This window comes from Cannabis sativa, chromosome 9 (assembly GCF_029168945.1).
Source record: "Cannabis sativa cultivar Pink pepper isolate KNU-18-1 chromosome 9, ASM2916894v1, whole genome shotgun sequence".
In the NCBI taxonomy this organism is placed as follows: Eukaryota; Viridiplantae; Streptophyta; class Magnoliopsida; order Rosales; family Cannabaceae; genus Cannabis; species Cannabis sativa.
Window position 1 is genome coordinate 4,187,760 of NC_083609.1, and position 22,102 is coordinate 4,209,861.

Consider the following 22,102-nt stretch of genomic DNA (forward strand, 5'->3'; position numbering starts at 1 on the left):
CCAGGTATTTCTTTACCATTATAGATGATTTTTCAAGGTATGTTTGGATACACATTTTGAAAAATAAAAATGATGTTCTAACTAAGTTTAAAGAATGGAAAATCCTACTTGAAACTCAAACTGGTAGAAAGGTTAAGAACTTGAGAATTGACAATGGAATGGAGTTCTGTTCAGATGAATTTTCAGTTTTCTGCAGGAAAGTTGGCATAAGGAGACATAAAACAGTGCCTAAGAACCCTCAACAAAATGGTTTAGCAGAGAGAATGAATAGAACCATTTTGGAGAGGGTGAGATGCATGTTAATACAAGCTGGATTACCAAAGAATTTTTGGGGAGAGGCTGTTAACACAGCCTGTTACTTAATAAACAGATGTCCCTCATCTGCAATTCAATTCAAAACCCCCATAGAAGCTTGGACAGGGAAGAATGCCAACTATGATCACTTGAGAGTTTTTGGTTGTGTTGCCTTTGCTCACATTAGGCAAGATAAACTAGAACCAAGAGCAAGAAAATGTATTTTTCTTGGCTATCCAGATGGAGTAAAAGGTTACAAATTGTGGAGTATTGAAGAAGGGAATCATCAAAAGTACTTCATAAGCAGGGATGTAACCTTTGATGAAAGTAGAATGTACAAGGATACTCTCAAAAGCAACCCTGCAACTGATCAATTAACAATTGACAGTGAATCCCAGTTTGAGGTGGAGCCAGATCAGAAAAAGGAGGATTCTGAACAAGTAGAAATAGAAGAAACAGTAGATGAAGAACCAGAAGAAAGAATGAGTGATGATGAAGATCATGAGAGGGAGGACTATCAACTTGTAAGAGATAGAAAGAGAAGAGCAATAAAACCACCAATCAGAATTGGTTTTGCTGATGTCATCTACTATGCACTGAATGTTTCAGAAGGAGAAGAGCCTAGATCCTACAGAGAAGCTATGAGATCAGTGAACAAGCATCAGTGGGGACAAGCTATGGATAGTGAGATGGACTCCCTCAGAAGAAATAAGACCTGGATAGTTATAAGGTTACCTGCAGGGAGGAAAGTTGTGAGTTGCAAGTGGGTTTATAGACACAAAGATGAGATTCCAGGGATTGAACCAGCTAGGTTTAAGGCTAGACTAGTGGCCAGGGGTTTCACACAAAGGGAAGGTATTGATTACCATGAAATATTTTCCCCTGTGGTGAAACACACCTCCATTAGATTGCTTCTCAGCATTGTAGCCTATAATGACCTAGAACTTGAGCAACTAGATGTAAAAACAGCATTTCTACATGGAGATGTGGAGGAGGAGATTTATATGAGACAACCAGAAGGATATGAGGAGAAAGGGAAAGAAGATCATGTATGTCTATTGAAGAGATCCTTATATGGCCTAAAACAATCACCTAGACAATGTTATAGAAGGTTTGATGATTTTGTAACCAAAATAGGGTTCAAAAGAAGTGCCTATGACAGCTGTGTTTATGTGAGAAAGGCAAAAGGATTAGTGTTCTTGCTACTATATGTTGATGATATGTTAGTAGCTAGCAAGGACAGAAATGAAATTGACAAGATCAAGAGGCTATTGAGTAAAGAGTTTGACATGAAAGATCTAGGGGCTGCAAAGAAAATTCTTGGGATTGAGATTGATAGAAACAGAGAACAAAGATGCTTAAAGCTATCCCAGCATAGCTACATCGAAAAGATCCTAAGGAAGTTCAATTTTCTGGATTGCAAACCAGTAAGCACCCCTATTGGCATGCAATTTAGATTAAATAGCTCCCAATCACCTTGCACTGATGAAGATACAAAATACATGGAAAATATACCATATTCTAATGTGGTAGGCAGTATAATGTATCTAATGGTGTGCTCCCGACCAGATCTAAGTCATGCTGTAAGTGCTGTTAGCAGGTTTATGGGAAATCCAGGCACTGAACATTGGTGTGCTGTGAAGTGGATACTAAGATACTTAAGGGGAACAATGGATATAGGTTTGATCTATGGTCCAAACACATCTAATGCTCAAATAGAAGGGTTTGTAGATTCAGATTATGCAGGAGATTTAGACTCAAGGAAGTCTCAAACTGGTTTTGTGTTCAGAATAAACAATAGCACAATCAGTTGGAAGGCAAATTTACAAACTGTAGTTGCTCTGTCAACTACTGAAGCAGAATACATTGCTTGCACTGAAGCTGTCAAAGAAGCACTCTGGCTCAAGGGAATCACCAGGGAGCTTGGTGTTGAACAGAGCACAGTTGTCATCCATTGTGACAGTCAAAGTGCACTCCATTTAAGCAAGAATCAGGTCTTTCATGAGAGGACCAAACACATAGATGTGAGATACCATTTCATTCGAGACACTGTAGCTGAAGGAAAGATCAAGCTTCAAAAGATTTCAACACATGAAAATCCCTCTGATATGCTTACCAAACCACTTCCCACAGCAAAATTCAAGCATTGTTTAGACTTACTTCAAATTGCAGCCTAAAAGGCTGGTTTTTGTCAATTTCTGTCAATTGTAAGTCTGTATGTTTTTGTTTAAGTGTGTAAACTCTTTTGATTCTGTACATTAGGTTCCTAGGTGGAGATTTGTGAAATGTTAGTTGGTTAGTTACCTATTGTACACGTGTCAAGTTAGTAGGCTCTAGTTCGGTATGTTAGGTAAGTTAGTTAATAACTAACTCCTAGTTTTTCTAAGACATGTATATAAATGTATAACTAGTGCTAATTCATTGTTGTAACATTCATACACACTCAAATCAATACAATTCAATTTACTAAAACTGTTCTTGTGTTCAATGGCCAATCGGCCAATCACCTTGTGAGTTCATCTTGAGAGTTTGAGAGAGATTCATGCAAGGCTTTGCATAACATATAAACAGAAGTGCGACACTTCATATGAACATCCAATAGAACAATAAGAAAGAAAAAAGATTAATGTAATAATGTCACTGACTATAAACATAAGTACCGCACTTTAGGCCTAAAAATTAAAATACAACATTTATGGATAGGGTGAGCTGCAAAGTGCAAAGTTTAAGCGAACAACTAAAAGGAAAACAGCAAGTGAGAATTGGAAAATTCAAAGCAAAAGAGAAAGAATAATAAATATCATTTTAAGTGTGGTCGATGAAAGAATGACCGGTGGTTAAAAGTTGAACATGACCTAACCTCTTTTTGAAGAGCCAAGTGTAGACTGTAGCCCACACCAAAGAATCTTTTTGAATTTGAAATATTGAATAGTAGTAGTAGTATATGTATAGAGTACTGTATTCTATTAATGTGAATATCTCATTTTTTAAGTAATCTCTCAGCATGAAATTTGATCTGACAAACCAACAAAAATAAAATTGTCAACACTTTTGCTGCCTTGTCGAAAATGATATCAGATTAATTGAAATTTTGAACTAAGATGAATTAAATGAAGAACCCCATCATCAATAATTAATAATAAATGTCCTCTGATTAAGTTGTCTTATTGAAAAAAGAACATACCTTCTCCTTACTCTGGCATCCAATTATGCCATTTTCCCCTGTAGTCCACTAGTTTATTTTGCTGCCAAGGAAGGATAGAAAGAGAGTGTGAGATTCCAACTCTATGATATACACGCTTAATACTATTATTAGATATTAGAATCATCCGATCTGTGAATTTAGAATTCTGTTCCTGTAGTAGAAGATTCACAATATACTTATATTGCTTTTGATTCTATTCACACTGTATATTTATAAAACGACATATATTGAAATAGGCCATAGAAGGTTGTGTAGAAATATTAAATTGATGATTGCAACATGCCTGAAAAGCTATTAACAAAAATAAACAAAATGAAGACTAAATTGACTGTAAAATCACATAGAAAACTGTTTAGTTAAAAGAAATTGAAAAGACAATAATTGAAAGAACATACTGATTAGGTCCATCCAAGGATATCTGGAAGCGTAAAATCTGCCATTTAAAAGACCAACAAATCTATAAGAGAAAACCATTTAACGATATTGAAGGCCCAAAATTATAAAACACATATCAACACCTACCTTTTCAAAAAAGATAGTTTGGGGATTTTGGATTCTAACGATATTGAGCAATTTCTCTGTCATATTGCTCTCTGCTTCTCCATATTCAGATATTGCTCTATGGTTGCCTCCAAATTACTTCCTCCATCCTTCCTGGAAGTTGAACAAATATATATGTATAATTTAATTTCACAGTCAAATGAAACTCGAGGAGAACAATCCGAAGAGAAAGATGGTCTTACCGTACTTTTTTTCAGCCTAAAACCCATCATATCATAGCCAAAAGAAAACCCTAGCAGAGAACTGCCTATCACAATTTAAAGCAAATTACAAAATGAAATTTGAATATTGAAACCCTTACCTGAGAATCAAAAGAATCGATTTCTCTTTGCAAAATCATCATCGTCGAAGCAGATTTTACCCGAATTTTTTTGAAGTAATTTGAAGTCTTCACAAAGATTGTTGGATTTTTCAACGCCTAATTCTTCAGTAAACACGATCTTGAACAAATAATCGTTTAAAAAGATTGTTTCCGTAATTTTATTTCCCTTAAGATTAATGTATAGTGGCGTAAGTGTTAAAGTTAATGGAGAAGTGTTAAAGTTAACGGAGAAAAATATTAAAACGTTAAACCAAGAATTGCCGTTAAATAGACACTTTTAATATATAAAGATATAAGTACGGAAAGAAAAAGGTAAAACCTTTGAAATTTGACCCTGATCCCACACCACTATTATATATTAATGTATCATGCATCAAGTTTGTGTGAGTGAGCACTTAAATTGGTATAATTGTGGTGGAATTACCAAAAAAGGAGTTATTATATATATAATGGCTTATCATCATCATCATCATCATCAATCTCTACTACGTACTAGCTAGTTTAGAATTGGAACACCTCATCTCCATCTCCAATGGGTTCATCACTTTCATACTCATCATCTTATTATAATAATTCTCCTTAATTCACCTTCATCTGATAACAGTGGCCGGAAAGTAAGGGCCGGTGGTGGATGCATGGCCGGGTTGGTGAACCTCTACAGCTTGATCTCCCAGCTGTTTGATCATAGTAGAATTATAGGGGCCATTAAATTAATTAATAAATTGTGATTATTTGATGCAAATAATATATAGGAAGGTGGTTTTTGTTTTGAAATAATTAATTAAGTGAAAATGAAATTAATGATAATGCATGAGATATTTAATTATAGCTTCTCACTCACGTAAGTACTTCTACTATTCTAGTAGCTATAGTAGTATATAGGATAATTTAAAGTTGGTTGAGTCGGTCCTATAAATATATATATCCTAATATTCTATTACTAATTCTTTTTTTTATCTCAAATAAAGATATATTATTTTGAAATTCAAGAAGATGTAATAATATCAAGAAAGTAAATTTACTATTTGTACGTACGTATTGTTAGAGATAATTAAACGACGTAGTTTAGTTCATATATAATAAGTAATTCTAAATTTCTAATAGTAATAGGACATAAACATAAATATTTCCTATATCAGCTGGAAAATTAAGAATTTCGAATGGTCCCACCCGCCCTAATCCCTATATATATATATAAACCCCAAAACCTATTCACTATTCCTATTAATTATTATCAACTTAAACTTTAATTAGCTCTGATCATTGTTGTAAACCCCAAAACCCATTCACTCACACTCAACTCACTCACTCACTCAGTCAACCCCAATTCCACCTTCAAAACAATCCAAAACAAACCCTATATATATATATATATATATATATATATATAAATATATAAAACATGCCTGTCGTACGAAGAGGACGTCCTCATCTCAATCTCCAGCTTCCCTTAACGAAACTCTCCCATGCTCGGCCACCTCGCATCTCTCTCCCACTACCTCCCACTTCCAGTACTGCTGCCGCCACCCAATTCAACTGGTCATCTTCCTCCGCGCCTATCTCAGCCGCCGATCTCGACAAGATTCAAGTTCTCGGAAGCGGCAATGGCGGAACAGTCTACAAAGTCCGCCACAAGGAAACCTCAGAAATCTACGCTTTGAAAATCATCAACGACAAGTCCAATTCAAATTTCCGCTCCCAGCTCGACACCGAGATGGAGATCCTCCGCCGTACGGACTCACCTCACGTGGTCAAATGCCACAGCATCTTCCAAAATCCATCGGGAGAGTTTGGTATAGTCATGGAGTATATGGATTCAGGAACCTTAGAGAATGTTCTCAAATCGGAAGGAGCTTTCTCTGAATCCAAAGTTGCTGACATAGCAAAGAAAGTCCTCAACGGTCTTCACTACCTTCACTCCCACAAAATTGTTCATCTTGATATCAAACCAGCCAATCTCTTAGTGAATTCAAAAATGGAAGTTAAGATTGCCGATTTCGGGGTAAGCAAAATCCTCGGCCGTACTTTGGATACTTGCAATTCTTTCGTTGGAACGTGTGCTTACATGAGTCCGGAGAGGTTGGATTCGCTGACTTATGGCGAAAATTACGACGGTTACGCTGGAGATATTTGGAGTTTGGGTGTCACTCTAATGGAGCTTTATATGGGTCAATTTCCACTACTTCCGCCAGGTCAGACACCTAATTGGCCTACTTTGATGTGCGTTATATGTTTCAGTGAGCTGCCAAGTTTGCCGAAAGGCGTTTCGGATGAGTTTAGGAACTTCATTGACTGTTGTTTGCAAAAGGAATCAAGTAAAAGGTGGTCTGCGTCGAAGTTGTTGTCTCACCCGTTTCTCTGTAAAGATTCTACAATCAAAGAACCATAAATCGACCTGAAGGCCGAAGTTTGGAGAGAATCATACCAGAAAATTCATGCTATTTTTTTTTAATATTGTAGTTGTAAAAATAGTTGGTGGAATTCAGATTAATGAGTACATTTTAATTGGGATCTAACATTAACGAAAGGGATTAACTGATTCATATTGTATAGAATTTTTTTTGTTATGATTTTTCATATATATAATTTCATTTTTGTATACCCTCAAAAAAAATTTCATTTTTGTAAGTAGTAACTTTCATATAATGCATGTACTAAAGCATTATTATTTTGTTTTAGGAATTTAGGAATGGAGCAAAATATGTTTGTACTAGCTTCCATTGTTGTTGATAAAATTGTAATTAATAAGGGTTTGAGAATAATTTGATATAAATAGATAGTTAACATTTTATTGATTAGTTTTATTAGCTCATTAATTTCGCTAGTTAAATTTTAGGATTTGAAAATAATTTAGTGTTATACTACTTTCACTAGCTTCTTATTTTATCTATATATAGAAAAATTTTTAAAGCTTCTGTAATATTTTTCATTCAGGTTGATAGGGAAAATAAAATCTTTATAATGTATTTAAAATAAAATAGAAATTTGATGTGAATGATCTTAAAATACAATAATCTTAATAAAAGAATAATAATATACTTTAGATATGAAAGTAAAAGGTAAAAGCGTGAAGACATATAATAGATCATTGCAATAATACAAATAAATAAATTAAAATTATTTTAACATTAATAACAAGCCAATTTGGAAAACTTACAAAAATACTGAAATTTTTATAAAACAACAGTAGAACACAAAACAGAATAACTAAAAACAACAGTGGAATAACTAAAAAACAACAATGAAAATTTAACACAGTACACAGTATAAAACTTACACAGTGTTTTTGAAAAAAGCACAATATTTTTGAAAAAAATTTCATCCCACAGTATAAAAGTAAAAAAGTTAGAAATTTCAGTATGTGGTGTAATTATCCCATTTAATCTTGCTTAGACAGCCACTAAATTAAGTTAAAACAATAATCAAAACACTTTTTTTTTTTTGAAGAAATGGTATTAACGCAAATCAAGTAAAATAATAGCTTGCAAATCCGTAGGGACAAGCCCCCTACCATAACTACAAGCTAAATATAAACAAGCATGCCTAACTAAATAATTGGCGGCCTTGTTAGCAGATCGTTTAACAAAGACGAGAGAAATATTCCTTAAATCATTGATGAGAGAAATACAATCAGCAACATGTAAACCAAACGGGGAATACATAGTTATTTTGTTCAAAATAACATTGACAAACACTTGATAATCGGACTCAATCACAACTTGAGGAAAATCGTTGGTTTTCAACCAACTTAGGACTTCTTTGAGCCCAATTGCTTTGGCCATAGCAGGATCCACATGAAACTACTACTCCATAGCAGTAGCAAAAAGAACACAACCCTCATAGTCTCTAGCCAACCAACCGAACCCAAACCTCTTCTCAGCCGCATAAACCGAAGCATCCACATTGACTTTAATTGTATTCAAACTTGGAGGTTCCCAATGTGGATAAATGACAGCACCAGCATGCATATCACTCTCAACATGTTGAGTTTTCGCACTTTTCCATTGATCAAAGTAAGCTAATGCAAACTGCACTACAACTGCTGGAACCGGCCTTTTACTCCTCCAAACAACCTCGTTTCTCGCTTTCCAAACTGCGCAGCAAATCACAGCCACACCTCCCAAAGAAGAAGATGTCAGAGTGTTGGATATATTAGAAAACCATTCAACAAATTACGATGGTTTAGCTGTAGATATCTGGAGTTTGGGTGTCACTCTAATGGAGCTTTATATGGGTCAATTTTCGCTACTTCCGCCAAGTCAAACACCTAATTGGCCTACTTTGATGTGCGTTATATGTTTCAGTGAGCTGCCGAGTTTGCCGGAAGGCGTTTGGATGAGTTTAGGAACTTCCTTGACTGTTGTTTGCAAAAGGAATCAAGTAAAAGGTGGTCTGCGTCGAAGTTGTTGTCTCACCCGTTTATCTGTAAAGATTCTATAATCAAAGAACCATAAATCTGACCTGACTGGAGAGAATCATATTAGAAAATTCATGGAGATTTTTTTTTAATATTGTAGTTGTAAAAATAGTTGGTGGAATTCAGATTAATGAGTACATTTTAATTGGGATCTAACATTAACGAAAGGGATTAACTGATTCATATTGTATAGAATATTTTTTGTTATAATTTTTTATATATATAATTTCATTTTTGTATACCCTCAAAAAAAAAATTCATTTTTGTAAGTAGCAACTTTCATAAAATTAATTACATTTTGTATTTTTTATTATTTTTTAATATATTACTATTTAGTATTCTTTTTCTCTTAGTTTTCTTTTTTTAAAAAAAAAAATTGTTAATTTTTTATATAATTTTTATAACGACCGGGAAGTCTTCTACAAAAATGAGTAGTTAGATTTAATTTTGCTATTAATTTTTAACTAAATATCATATTATTTTTAATGGTATTTTGTTTATATATAACATATTAAAAATAGCTCAATATAAAATTGTTAAGTTTCATTTTTAACTAAATATGATTTAAAGATATATTTTGTCTGATAAAAAATATAATAAGTAGACTAATAGTCTCTTCAAAATATACCAATGGATTAAAGTTTTATTTTTATGATCAAAAATAATAAAATAAAACTCCCATAATATATGAATCATAATTAAAGTAAGATTAATTAGGATTTTTTTCCTCCCGAACGTTGACATGTACCAAATCATGCTCCTAAAATTTTAAGGTCGTTAAAAATACCTCTTGAACTATTGAGATTGTTGACTTTAAGGACTTTTGTCCAATTATAGTTAAAATTTTTTAACATGGATGAAAGTTCAGGGGGCATGATTTAATACATATCAAAGTTCGAGGGGCATGATTTGGTAGATATCAAAGTCTGGGGAGTATGATTTAGTACATAAACAATCACTGAAACAGTAAAATTGAATGAAATTAGACAAAACTCCTGAAATCTAACAATCTCAATAGTTCGGGAGAAATTTTTAACGACCAAAAAAATTCAGGGGGTATAATTTGGTACATGTCAAAGTTCGGGGAGAAAAAAAATCCTAATTAGTCCTAAAATTTTGCTGATGTGTGTTGGAGGCAGACGAAGGTGCCTGCTGTTGCACCTGCTGCAATGCTATTCACGAGCTGGTTTAAGGCAGGATTAATCTCTTGGAGGGATGACGAGAGTGTTGAAGCAGCCATGGTTCTTTGGTCTATTTGGAATACTAGAAACGATGTGGTATGGAATGCCAAAATCCCAATGATGGAGGAGGTAATTCAGCTTGCTAAAATTACCTATGTGGACTGGTTTAATGCACAAAATGCTGCTGCAGACACTACCAAAGATCACCATGAGCCTCGGTCTGATAAATGGAAGGCCCCGGAGTTTCCAATCATCAAAGTAAATGTGGATGGAGCAGTTTTTCCTATGGAGAATCGGTTTGGAGTGGGTCTAGTAGCTCGGGCTGCTTCTGGTGTGGTTATCCAGGCCAAAACAGTGTGCAAGTTGGGTGCACTTCAGCCACATGAAGTCAAAGCAATGGGAATGAAAGCTAATTATTGGCACGATGTGATTGTTGAGTCAGACTGTCTACAAGTTATTTCAGATTTACATTGCAATAAAAATATGGCTTCTCCTATGGCCACATTATTTCTGATTGTAAGGCATTGTTTGCTAAAATTGATAATGTTTCGTTATGTTTTGTTAAGCGATTTGCTAATAGGGTGGCGCATTGTCTGGCGTGATCCTCTCTTGGCAAGGCTGATCGTATTTTCAGTAGTCACTCTTTACTTACTGTTATTGCTTCCCTAGTTCGGGATGATTTAAGTTAATCAAGTTTCGATTTTATTCAAAAAAAAATGTAATATTAATAATAATAATTTTATTTATATATCGATCAATGTTTATGAATTTTACATTTGTAGGATTGTTGCTTAAAGTTTTAATGTGTGTATTACAATTGGAACAAATATATAAATTTGATTTTAAATGTATTTTTAAAATTATTTATGTGTGTAAGTAGGGGTGTGCATAAATCAATCCAATCCAATAAGAACCGATCGATCCAATTACAACCGACCGCCAAACATTGTATATTCAATTATGATTAGATCAGATTGGATGTTATTTTTAAATATCCAATTGGATCGGATCGTTTGGTGGATGAGTTGTCCAAAAATTCAATACATCCAACATCTAATCGAACTAATTAGTACTTCTATTTAGTTTGAATGAGTAATTAAATTTTATATTGTTATACGTAAAATCTATATGTATATATGAAATTTAACATTATAATTTTACTCTTTTTTTTTTTGGATTGGATGGATCCAGTCTAATCCAATACATACTAAATCTAAAATATTAAATGGAATCGATCCGATCTAAGAAATATTAAGTCTAAAATATTAGATAAACCTAAATTAAACTAATAAATATATATGATATACATCCATTGGATAGAATCGATCCAATCCAACATCCATTGGATGTTGGATCGATTGGATGACTGAAATTAATTGGATCGGATCGGATGGTAAAATCTAGGGCTTTTTTCATAAATGTACAACAAAAACAAAATAATTACAAAAAATGTGCAAAAAAAAATATTTTTAAAAATTTATACATTTTAAAAACTTATTACATGAAACCATACATTTTAATCATTAAATAATAAAATATATTTATTAAACCTTAAAATAAACAATTTCGTAAAATTAATTAAACAGATTTATAAAAATAAACAAGTGAAATATTTTTTTATTAAAAGATAAATGTTTATTATCTATTTTAGTATGAATTATTATAATTTAATAAGATATCTTTTAATAAAATACAATATCAAAATTATAAACATTAATGTATATAAATATAAATCAATACTTAAAATTACTAAAAATAAACATGACACGCAGAGTGATATAATAAACATATGTGAATATTATTACTTGGTTTATTAAAGTAGTATGTTTAATAAATAGAAAACAAAATAAACATATATATACAAAGTATTTTATATTATTAGTATGTTTATTGTAATTGTAAACATAAAAATAAGCATAGTCAATTTATACTATACTAAAATAAGTATATTTTTTTTCTATTGTTTCTATATATTAATTATTTTCTAATGAGTTAGCTAGTGAACGAGTTTTCTATTGAAGTATAATTCTTACATCAAAAAATAAATAAACAAACATAACTTTATAAATTCTAAAAATTATTTAATTAAAAAAAATAAACACGACACAATTAATAAACAAAGAAAAAGATAAAGATAAACAATTTTTTATATATATATATTATTTATTTTCTAAAAAATTACTAAAAAATAAACATAACACACGTAGAGTAATTTAATAAACTTATGTGAATATTATTATTTATTTGTTTATTAAATTAGTATGTTTAATTAATAAAAAATAAAATAAACACATATATAAAATATTTTATATTATTAGTATGTTTATTATGATTGTAAACATAAAAATAAACATAGCCAATAAACACATATATAAAATGTTTTATATTATTAGGATGTTTATTATAATTATAAACATAAAAATAAACATAACCAATATTACCATATATATACTAATCAATAATTATTACCATATATATATTACAAAAAAAAATTGAAAAAAAGTTTTCAATTATATATAAAAGTGTATGAAAAAATGATAATAAGTTTTTTTGCACATATTTTGTAATTAATTAAAATAATGTATACAAAATTATAAAATGCCCTAAAATCTAACATCTAATATATAATTGAATCGGATCTGAATAGGCCCAAAAATATTAGATTTGATCCAATAAATACCCTTATGTGTAAGTTTAAAAAATATCCTTCAAAAAAATAATAAAATAAATTTAACTATCTTCCTTATTCAATAAATATAATTTCTCTTAATTATTTTAAATTATGAACCATCATAAATAAGAATATACATAAATTAATATATAGCATAGGTCTAAACACCCTCCGAAACTCCAAAACCAAATCTCAATACTCACTACAAAAAATCATAATTTTAGTCACAACAAAATTTGTGATTAAAAGTGAAAAAATTATAACTAATTATAAATTATCATTTTTATGTTATGACTAAAAGGTTCTTGGCTAAAGGTAATATATAGTCACAAAAATTACAAATTGTTGTGACTAAATGTATATATTTAGTCACAATATATACTTATTGTGACAAAAGCTAAATTAGTAACAGCTTATATTTAAATACTATGTTTTAGTCACAAGTAACATTTTGTTGTGACTAAAAGTCACATTTGTATATTCACAAAAAAATTATATTGTGACTAAAAAATTATCACTAAAAGTAACAATTTTTTTGTAATGACTAATCCTAATTAAAATCTAGTATCATTGTTTTTCACCTTGGAGCTTATGTAATACAAAATCTAGAAAGAATTCAATCTATGAGATTGCAATTCTAAGACTTGCAAAAGCTACTAAGCCTTAGGAGAAGAATTCATTTATATAGAGAGTGTTACAGGGAAAAAGGAAAAGACAAGAGAAAAGACAGAGTAACAGCTTTTGGAAATTGGTTACACAATTACAAGACACTAACTAACAGAACCTTTAACATAATGATTAATTGTATTATCACCCTGAAGTGAAAGGGTGTTGTGCAAAATTGAAGCTTGTGTTTGAGATAGTTGAAATGATACGTCGATAGTGGCTTGGTAAGAATGCCAATTGTCTGATCACATGAAGGCACATAACAAACTTCGATTTTCTCGAACATGATTTAAATGCAAATTAATCTCGATATGCTTTGATTAAGCATGGAAGACATGGTTTGCAGCTAAGGAAGCTACTCCTAAATTATCAACCCAAATAATTGGAGGAATATGTAGAGTAACTTTCAATTCGGCAAGAACAGAGCATAGCCACTTTTATCTCGACAGCTATGTTAGCAAGAGCACGAAACTCACTTTCAGTACTTGATCGAACAACTACTTATTGTTTTTTTTGGCAGATCAAGATACTAAATTTCCTCTGAAAAGATGGCATAGCCACTTGGTGAGCATTTGTCATCTAGATAGCTTGTCCAATTTGCATCTGAGTAAGCCTGTAAACAGAGTCTTGTTGTTGGTCTAATGAGAAGTCCTTCATTGATTGTGTCTTTAAGATATCTAAAAAGTCTTTTGCATCCTTCCCAATGTGTTGTTGTTGGAGAATGGATGAAGAGTAAATACTCATTTAGAACCCTATGTTTTGTGAAAATACAAACTTGGTATACCTTATGTTTTCAATAATAATCATGTTAGTACCTTTTATTTACAAATTCTACACATGTGTTTTCACAAAACATAGAGTATTTTCTACACATGTATTTTCTACCCTATGTTTGTAGAATTTGTACACATGTATTTTCTACCCTATGTTTGTAGAATTTGTAAATATATGTATCGTTTTAACAAGTAATACTCACAAGATCGATCTCACAAGGATTGTAGTTAAGTACTTTAAAATTAAATTGATGAGTCCATATTTGTCTTATAAATAAAATCAATTTATGTATTAATATTCTTAAATTAATTCTTTAAATTATGGACTAGTGTAATTTTCATTTGTTAGGCTATCTTAAAGAATATTCATGCATTTAGAGTCTTTTGGAGGGATTTTAGCATATTTTGATAAAAAATAGTGGAAGCTGACGAGCTCGATTTTACATGGCAGAACTTAATTACGAATTCGGACGACCTTAGAGGTAGAACTGGACTTGGAGCTCAACATAAAAGTTTTAGATCTCGTTCTTAGCTTTCCAGAACATTTTGAATCGCCCAATTCCAAGTAATATCAAGAGAGTTAAGGCCAAAATACTATCAGTCATCGCAGTAGAAAATTTCTGAAAAAGAAGATAGCGAAAATAAAGATAGCTTTTCAAGAGTTGCAATTTTTTTATCTTTTTTTTTTCAAAAGATGAATTATCTTTTCTTTTAGTGAGATATTTCCTAATACTATAAATAGAATCCTAATTCTAAGAGATTCATCTATCTTCTCAAGTATTATAAATAGAATCCTAATTCTAAGTGGATTCATCTATCTTTTTAAGCATTATAAATAGAATCCTAATTCTAAGATGAATCATCTATCTTCAAGCACTATAAATAGGATGTCTTAGGCTACGAATTGAATAATTCTAAAAGCTACAAATTAGAGAGAGAAACTCAAGGAGAGAGCAAGGAAGAGACGGAGATAGGCTTCAAAGTGTTCTTCACTCTAGTTCTTTTCTTCTCCTTCTCCTTCTACTTTTACTATTTATTATGATTATATCATTATAATGTCTAGTTATGAGTAGTTTTCTTTTAGTTAAGGGTTATTTCAAAACTCGAGACATGAATTCTTAGTTTCATTATTGAATGTTAATTTCTAATTTCTATTATATCAAATTATTTCTATTCTTCTATGTCCAATGTTATGATTGTTGTACCTGCAACATCATGTACTCCTTTTCTTTTTTTCTTTGTCTCATGTATATGTTGAGTCCTTATTTGCTTCAGTAATGTTAGCAAGCAAAATTATTGTACTATTAAGACCTTGTCTCACGTTGTCATAATATGGCTACCACAATACAACAATGAGTTAACTATTAAATATTCACACATACTAATCTAATAACCAATTCTTTGGATATAACAATTTAAGTCGCTCAATCGTGATTGATTTCAGTCTTGTCTTTGACATGGTTTTGAGAGTTTGAGTTTCTCTTTTTTTTAGCGTATTTTGTTGATCATGGCGGTTAGCAGTTCAAGGATTCATGAGTTAGAAGATGTTTGTGAAAATCTGACATTGGAAGAAGAAGAAGAAGAACAAGGAGGTTTTAAATTGGGAGATGACGTTGAGACGGATTGCAGTTTTGATGGTCGTTGGTGTCTTAAAGGTAAATTCTTATCCAGCAGAGTCATGGATTTGGAATTTGTTCAGAACCAATTGGCATCTCTGTGGAAGCCGGGTATGGGCATGTATGTGAAACAACTTGAGAGCAATCTTTTTTTGTTTCAATTTTATCATGAGGTGGATATTCAATGGATGATTGAAGGGAGTCTATGGACATGTAATCGGCAACAACTGTATCTTTGAAAGGTTAACAGAAGGGGATAATCCACGGGTAATAAAGCTTAACAAATTGGACATTAAGGTGCAGGTACATGATATTGTACCAGGTCTTATGTCTGATATAGTTCTCAAAGCAATTGGGAATTATGTTGGAAGATGTGTGGAGACAGATCCTAAAATTTCATTGGTGTATGGCGGGACTATTTACGAGTACAGGTTTCGATTGATATCGATGTCCCTCTCAAACGAAAATGGCATCTTAGGAAGAAGGACATTGACTGGGTTTGGGTTCATTTTAAGTATGAGCGGGTGCCACAATTTTTGTTTCATCTATGGTATAATTGGTCACACAGACCGATTTTGCTTTAAATTGTTTATTACTCTGATGGCCCAGATTGAAAAACCTTATGGTGATTGGATGAAAGTTGCACTGAAGAAGATGAACCTACCAGATGGATCAAAATGGTTAAGGAAACTGGAGTTGTTTGCACCTACGAGTTTGATGAGTTCAGGGACGGGTGGGAGGCCTCAACGGTTGACTACAAACTTTCCAAACTTGGAAAATTCTGATAGAGTTAATCATGAAGGAAATCAAGGAGAGGTAATGAAGGGGAATAATGCTTAAAGCAATTTGAGGGAGAAATTTGCTGCCATTATTATGGATGCCACTGAAATTTCACTGGCGGGAAGTAGAGGTGGAATAGATTTAAATAATTCAGAGAATAAGATGGGGTATGGGTGTAATATACCAATATCTGAAGGAATTATTATTACTGATCCCAAAAGAAAGAGAGTGGGCTTGATGGATACTGGGCCGATTATTAGTGAGGATGAGATAATGGTTGACCAGGCACGTGGGCCATCTGAAGGGGGTTCAGGTGGTTTTATTAATAATCATCTTGGGCCTGGGGAAGGTGGTTATATATTGGATTAATGGTGACGGCAAAAATGTGGAGAATGTTGTTTCTAATGAGGATAAAGACGATGGAGTTGGGCTTTCAAAAAACTTGTCACAGGCAGGCCTCACAAAGAGGGCCTGCCAGTCATTATGAGTTGTCTAAGTTGGAATTTTCATGGGCTTGGGAACCCATTGACTCTTCAATTCCTTAAAGAGATGATTTCTCAAAAGAAGCCCAAGTTTGTTTTTCTTAGTGAAACATTGTGTAGCAAGGAGAGGATTGATCGTGTTCGCTCCATCAATTTTGATGGTTCGTTTGTTGTGGAAGGTCAAGGAAGGGGAGGGGGTCTTGCATTTTATTTTTTTGGAAGGAAAGTGATGAAGCTGAAGTGGTGGGATTTTCGATCAACCATATTGATGTCAATGTTCGAATTTTGGGTATGGTGGATTGGAGATTAACTTGCATTTATTTTGAACCCAAAAGAAGCCTTCGTGCTAATACATGGAATTTATTTAGAAGTTTGAAGGATGAGTCTCAGCTGCCATGGTGTCTTATGGGAGATTTCAACAATGTTGTTTCTCAAATGGACAAGCGTGGGGGCCGACCCTATCCTAAGTGGTTGGTGGAAGGTTTTCGTCAAGTGATTCAAGAGTGTGACTTAGTTGATTTGGAGCTGGTGAGGTATCAATTTACTTGGGAGCGAGGTTTTCGTCAGGTGTCTGGCTTTTATTTCTTGGCTTAATGTTTATTCTTTAGCTAAATTATTCAATCTTGACTATTCTTCTTCAGATCTTACTACTTTATTCTTAGATCCTATTACCTATTTATCTCTCCCTCACAAGTATTGTTTTTGATTTGAGAATGCCTGGCTCTCTGATCCTATGTGTTTACAAGTTATCAAAGATGGGTGGGAAGCGAGTGTGGGAACATCTGTGGTATATAAGGTGACTGCTTGTGGTGAATTAGTGTCAACGTGGGGAAAGGCTATAACAGGTAACTTTAAGAGCCGAATTGTTTAATCAAAAAAGATCTTGCAGTAGTTGAAAAACAAAAGGGACCCAACTTCTTGTTCCCTTTATGAAGCTGAGAAAAAAATCTTAATACTATTTTCCATCAAAAAGAGATTTATTGGCGTCAAAGATCTAAACAGCTTTGGCTCAAAGATGGGGATAGTAACACAAATTTTTTTTATGCTTCTACTACTACTAGAAAGAAGAACAATGTCATTCAAAAACTCCAAGATGATAACAATGGGTTGAATGGGGCAGGGGTCTTGATCAGGTCATGCTTCGGTATTTCTCTGATATTTTTTCAGCTTTAGGCCATTCTCATTGGGATGAAATTAGCGATTGTATTGAGCCATCTGTCTCAGCTATTCATAATCAGAAGCTCCTTAAAGCGGTCTCTGCTGAAGAAGTGAAAGCAGCTCTTTTCGATATGAATCCGGATAAATCTCTAGGTCCGGATGGAATGACTCCTGCCTTTTATCAAAAAAGTTGGTCTATTGTGGGTGCGGATGTGGTGTCGACGGTTCAGAATTTTTTTGCTACTGGTGAGATATCATCAGGTCTTAATGATACGAATCTTGTTCTTATTCCCAAAAAGAAGAACCCCATTGTTATGGGTGACCTTAGGCCGATTGCGCTGTGTAATGTGTTGTATAAAATTGTGTCAAAAGTTCTTGCTAATAGAATGAATGGGCTTCTTGACCAAATAATCTCTCCTTTTCAAAGTGTGTTCATCCCGAATCGTTTGATTTCAGACAATATTCTTGTCTCTTTTGAAGTCTTACACTATTGAAAGAGGAAATCTCAAGGGAAAAAAAGGATTTATGGCTCTTAAACTTGATATGAGTAAGGCCTATGATAAAGTCGAGTGGCCTTTCTTGGAAGCAATTCTGACTAAGATGGGTTTTCATCAGTGGTGGATTTATCTTATACTGGCTTGTGTTCGTTCGATCCAATATCATATCACTCATGGAGGTCAGAAGATAGGCCCGGTTGTGGCTTCTCGGGGTATTCGTCAAGGGATCCTTTGTCTACCTATTTGTTTATTCTTTGTGCTGAAGGTTTCTCGGCTCTTATTCAGCGTTATGAGATGAATAAATTGATCCATTGTTGTAAGATATTGCGTGTGGTGCACCCTCTATTTCCCATATGTTTTTCACTGATGACAGTTACTTATGTTGTCAAGCTTCAGAGGGAGAAGCTTCCTACATTATGACTCTGTTGAGGAAGTTTAAACTTGCCTCTTGTCAAAAAGTCAATTTAGCAAAGTCGTCAATCTTTTTCAGCACCAATACGGATGTGGCAATGAGAGATCGTATCATGAGAATTAGAGGAATGGCTCAGGCTGATGATAATAGCAAGTATCTTGGTCTTCCTAGCACTATGGGAAGGAATAAATCTTCAGGTTAGGGTTTCTTGAAAGATCGAGTGAGGAAAAGAGTGGAGAGTTGGGATGCTAAGATGTTATCTCGTGCTGGCAAAGAAGTTTTAATTAAAACAGTGGCTCAAGCTCTGCCTAGCTATGCGATGAGTGTTTTCTTGCTACCGCTAAAAGTTTGTCAAGAGATGGAAAGAATTTTATGTTCTAGTTGGTGGCGCTCTTCTTCAAGACAAGGTAAGGCATTACTTAAGAGTCTTGGGACAGGATGGTTGTTCATAAATACTCAGGTGGGATGGGTTTTCGAAGTCTTCATGATCATAATCTATCGATGCTGGGCAAGCAAGGATGGCGTCTCTTAACTAATGAGTCTTCGTTGGTTGGGCGTGTTTTCAAAGCTAGATATTACCCTCAAGATTCTTTCTTATCTGCTAGTATTGGAAATAATCCTAGTTATGTTTGGCGGAGTATTTTTAAGAGTCAATCTATGATTCAAACGGGTGTTAGGTGGAGTGTAGCAAGTGTGGACTTGGTGGATGTTTTGAATCAGTCGTGGTTGATGGATAAAGAAAATCCTTATGTTTCCTCTTTGCATCCTGCTTTGATTGATGCTAAAGATTCTCAACTAATGATTCCGAATGCGAGACAGTGGGATGAGGATGTTCTTCACGACCTGTTTTCTGAGCATGACAGAAAATTGATTCGGGTGGTTGTGATTAGTTCATCCATGGAATTTGATACTCGATACTGGTCTTTTGAAGCCTCGGGTCATTACACTGTTAAGAGTGCTTGTAAGAGGCTTCAAGTAGTTAATGGAAGGTGGACTGGTGTAAATAATTCTAGGCTGTGGAGGAAGTTGTGGAACTTGAAAATACCAGCAAAAGTCTCTGTGTTTCTTTGGCATGCTTGTCGTAATAATCTGCCAACTCATGTTAATTTGAAAGTGAAACATGTTAGTGCCCCTGTGATATGCCCTTTCTGTTAGCTAAGTGATGAAACTGTTGAGCATTTATTCGTTGAATGCTCTTTTGCTCGACTGTGTTGGCAGCAATTTAACACCAGCTTTTCTATTGCTGCTGGTGTGAAATTTGTTGACTGGTTTTCTAATATATCCAACACTCTGACATCTTCTTCTTTGGGAGGTGTGGCTGTGATTTGCTGCGCAGTTTGGAAGGCGAGAAACGAGGTTGTTTGGAGCAGTAAAAGGCCAGTTGCAGCAGTTGTAGTGCAGTTTGCATTAGCTTACTTAGATCAATGGAAAAGTGCGAAAACTCAACATGTTGAGAGTGATATGCATGCTGGTGCTGTCATTTATCCACATTGGGAACCTCCAAGTTTGAATACAATTAAAGTCAATGTGGATGCTTCAGTTTATGCGGCTGAGAAGAGGTTTGGGTTCGGTTGGTTGGCTAGAGACTATGAGGGTTGTGTTCTTTTTGCTACTGCTATGGAGCAGCAGTTTCATGTAGAACCTGCTATGGCCAAAGCAATTGGGCTCAAAGAAGTCCTACGTTGGTTGAAAACCAACGATTTTCCTCAAGTCGTGATTGAGTCCGATTATCAAGTGCTTATCAATGCTGTTTTGAACAAAGTAACTATGTATTCCCCGTTTGGTTTACTTGTTGCTGATTGTATTTCTCTCATCAATGATTTAAGGAATATTTCCTCTCGTCTTTGTTAAACGATCTGCGAACAAGGCCGTCAATTATTTAGCTAGGCATGCTTGTTTATATTTAGGTTGTAGTTATGGTAGGGGGCTTGTCCCTACGGATTTGCAAGCTATTGTTTTACCTGATTTGCGTTAATAAAATTACCATTTCTTCAAAAAAAAAAAAAAGTGTTATGATTATTGTTTTAACTTAATTTAGTGGCTGTCTAAGCAAGATTAAATGGGATAATTACACCACATACTGAAATTTTTAATTTTTTTTACTTTTATACTGTGTGATGGAATTTTTTTTCAAAAATACTGTGTTTTTTATTTTCAAAAACACTGTGTAAGTTTTATACTGTGTACTGTGTTAAATTTTCATTGTTGTTTTTTAGTTATTCCACTGTTGTTTTTAGTTATTCTGTTTTGTGTTCCACAGTTGTTTTGTAAAAATTTTAGTATTTTTGAAAGTTTCCTAAATTAGCTTGTTATTAATGCTAAAATAATTTTAATTTATTTATTTGTATTAGTTGCAATGATCTATTATATGTCTTCACGCTTTTTCCTTTTACTTTCATATCTAAAGTATATCATTATTCTTTTATTAAGATTATTGTATTTTAAGATCATTCACATCAAATTTCTATTTTATTTTAAATACATTATAAAGATTTTATTTTCCCTATCAACCTGAATGAAAAATATTACAGAAGCTTTAAAATTTTTGTATATATAGATAAAATAAGAAGCTAGTGAAAGTAGTATAACACTAAATTATTTTCAAATCCTAAAATTTAACTAGCGAAATTAATGAGCTAATAAAACTAATCAATAAAATGTTAACTATCTATTTATATCAAATTATTCTCAAACCCTTATTAATTACAATTTTATCAACAACAATGGAAGCCAGTACAAACATATTTTGCTCCATTCCTAAATTCCTAAAACAAAATAATAATGCTTTAGTACATGCATTATATGAAAGTTACTACTTACAAAAATGAAATTTTTTTTGAGGGTATACAAAAATGAAATTATATATATGAAAAATCATAACAAAAAATATTCTATACAATATGAATCAGTTAATCCCTTTCGTTAATGTTAGATCCCAATTAAAATGTACTCATTAATCTGAATTCCACCAACTATTTTTACAACTACAATATTAAAAAAAAAATAGCATGAATTTTCTGATATGATTCTCTCCAGTCAGTTCAGGTCAAGTCAGTTCAGGTCAGAT

At 33.1% G+C, this 22,102-nt stretch overlaps 2 protein-coding genes across 2 annotated transcripts; one reads left to right on the top strand and one right to left on the bottom strand.

The window, feature by feature from the left end:
• The first annotated feature begins 5,764 nt into the window (after positions 1 to 5,764).
• LOC115722708 (mitogen-activated protein kinase kinase 9-like) lies at positions 5,765 to 6,771 on the top strand. The gene has a single exon (XM_061104279.1). The coding sequence runs from the start codon at positions 5,785 to 5,787 to the stop codon at positions 6,769 to 6,771; it is 987 nt and encodes a 328-aa protein (XP_060960262.1). The 5' UTR covers positions 5,765 to 5,784.
• A 1,414-nt stretch (positions 6,772 to 8,185) lies between these two features.
• On the bottom strand, positions 8,186 to 10,039 carry LOC133031056 (uncharacterized). Its single transcript, XM_061104280.1, has 2 exons — positions 9,949 to 10,039; positions 8,186 to 8,475 (listed from the first exon to the last, which is right to left on the bottom strand). The coding sequence occupies exons 1-2, from the start codon at positions 10,037 to 10,039 to the stop codon at positions 8,186 to 8,188; spliced, it is 381 nt and encodes a 126-aa protein (XP_060960263.1).
• Between the last annotated feature and the right edge of the window lie 12,063 nt (positions 10,040 to 22,102).

What these genes read in the sequence shown, in the direction of transcription:
- LOC115722708 (XM_061104279.1), top strand. Translation starts at nt 5,785, where the DNA reads ATGCCTGTCGTACGAAGAGGACGTCCTCATCTCAATCTCCAGCTTCCC.
- LOC133031056 (XM_061104280.1), bottom strand. Translation starts at nt 10,039, where the DNA reads ATGGCTGCTTCAACACTCTCGTCATCCCTCCAAGAGATTAATCCTGCC. An exon ending in TGCAGCAGGTGCAACAGCAG is followed by an intron (nt 8,476 to 9,948) that starts GCACCTTCGTCT and finishes TTTGCTGCGCAG; the next exon opens with TTTGGAAAGCGAGAAACGAG.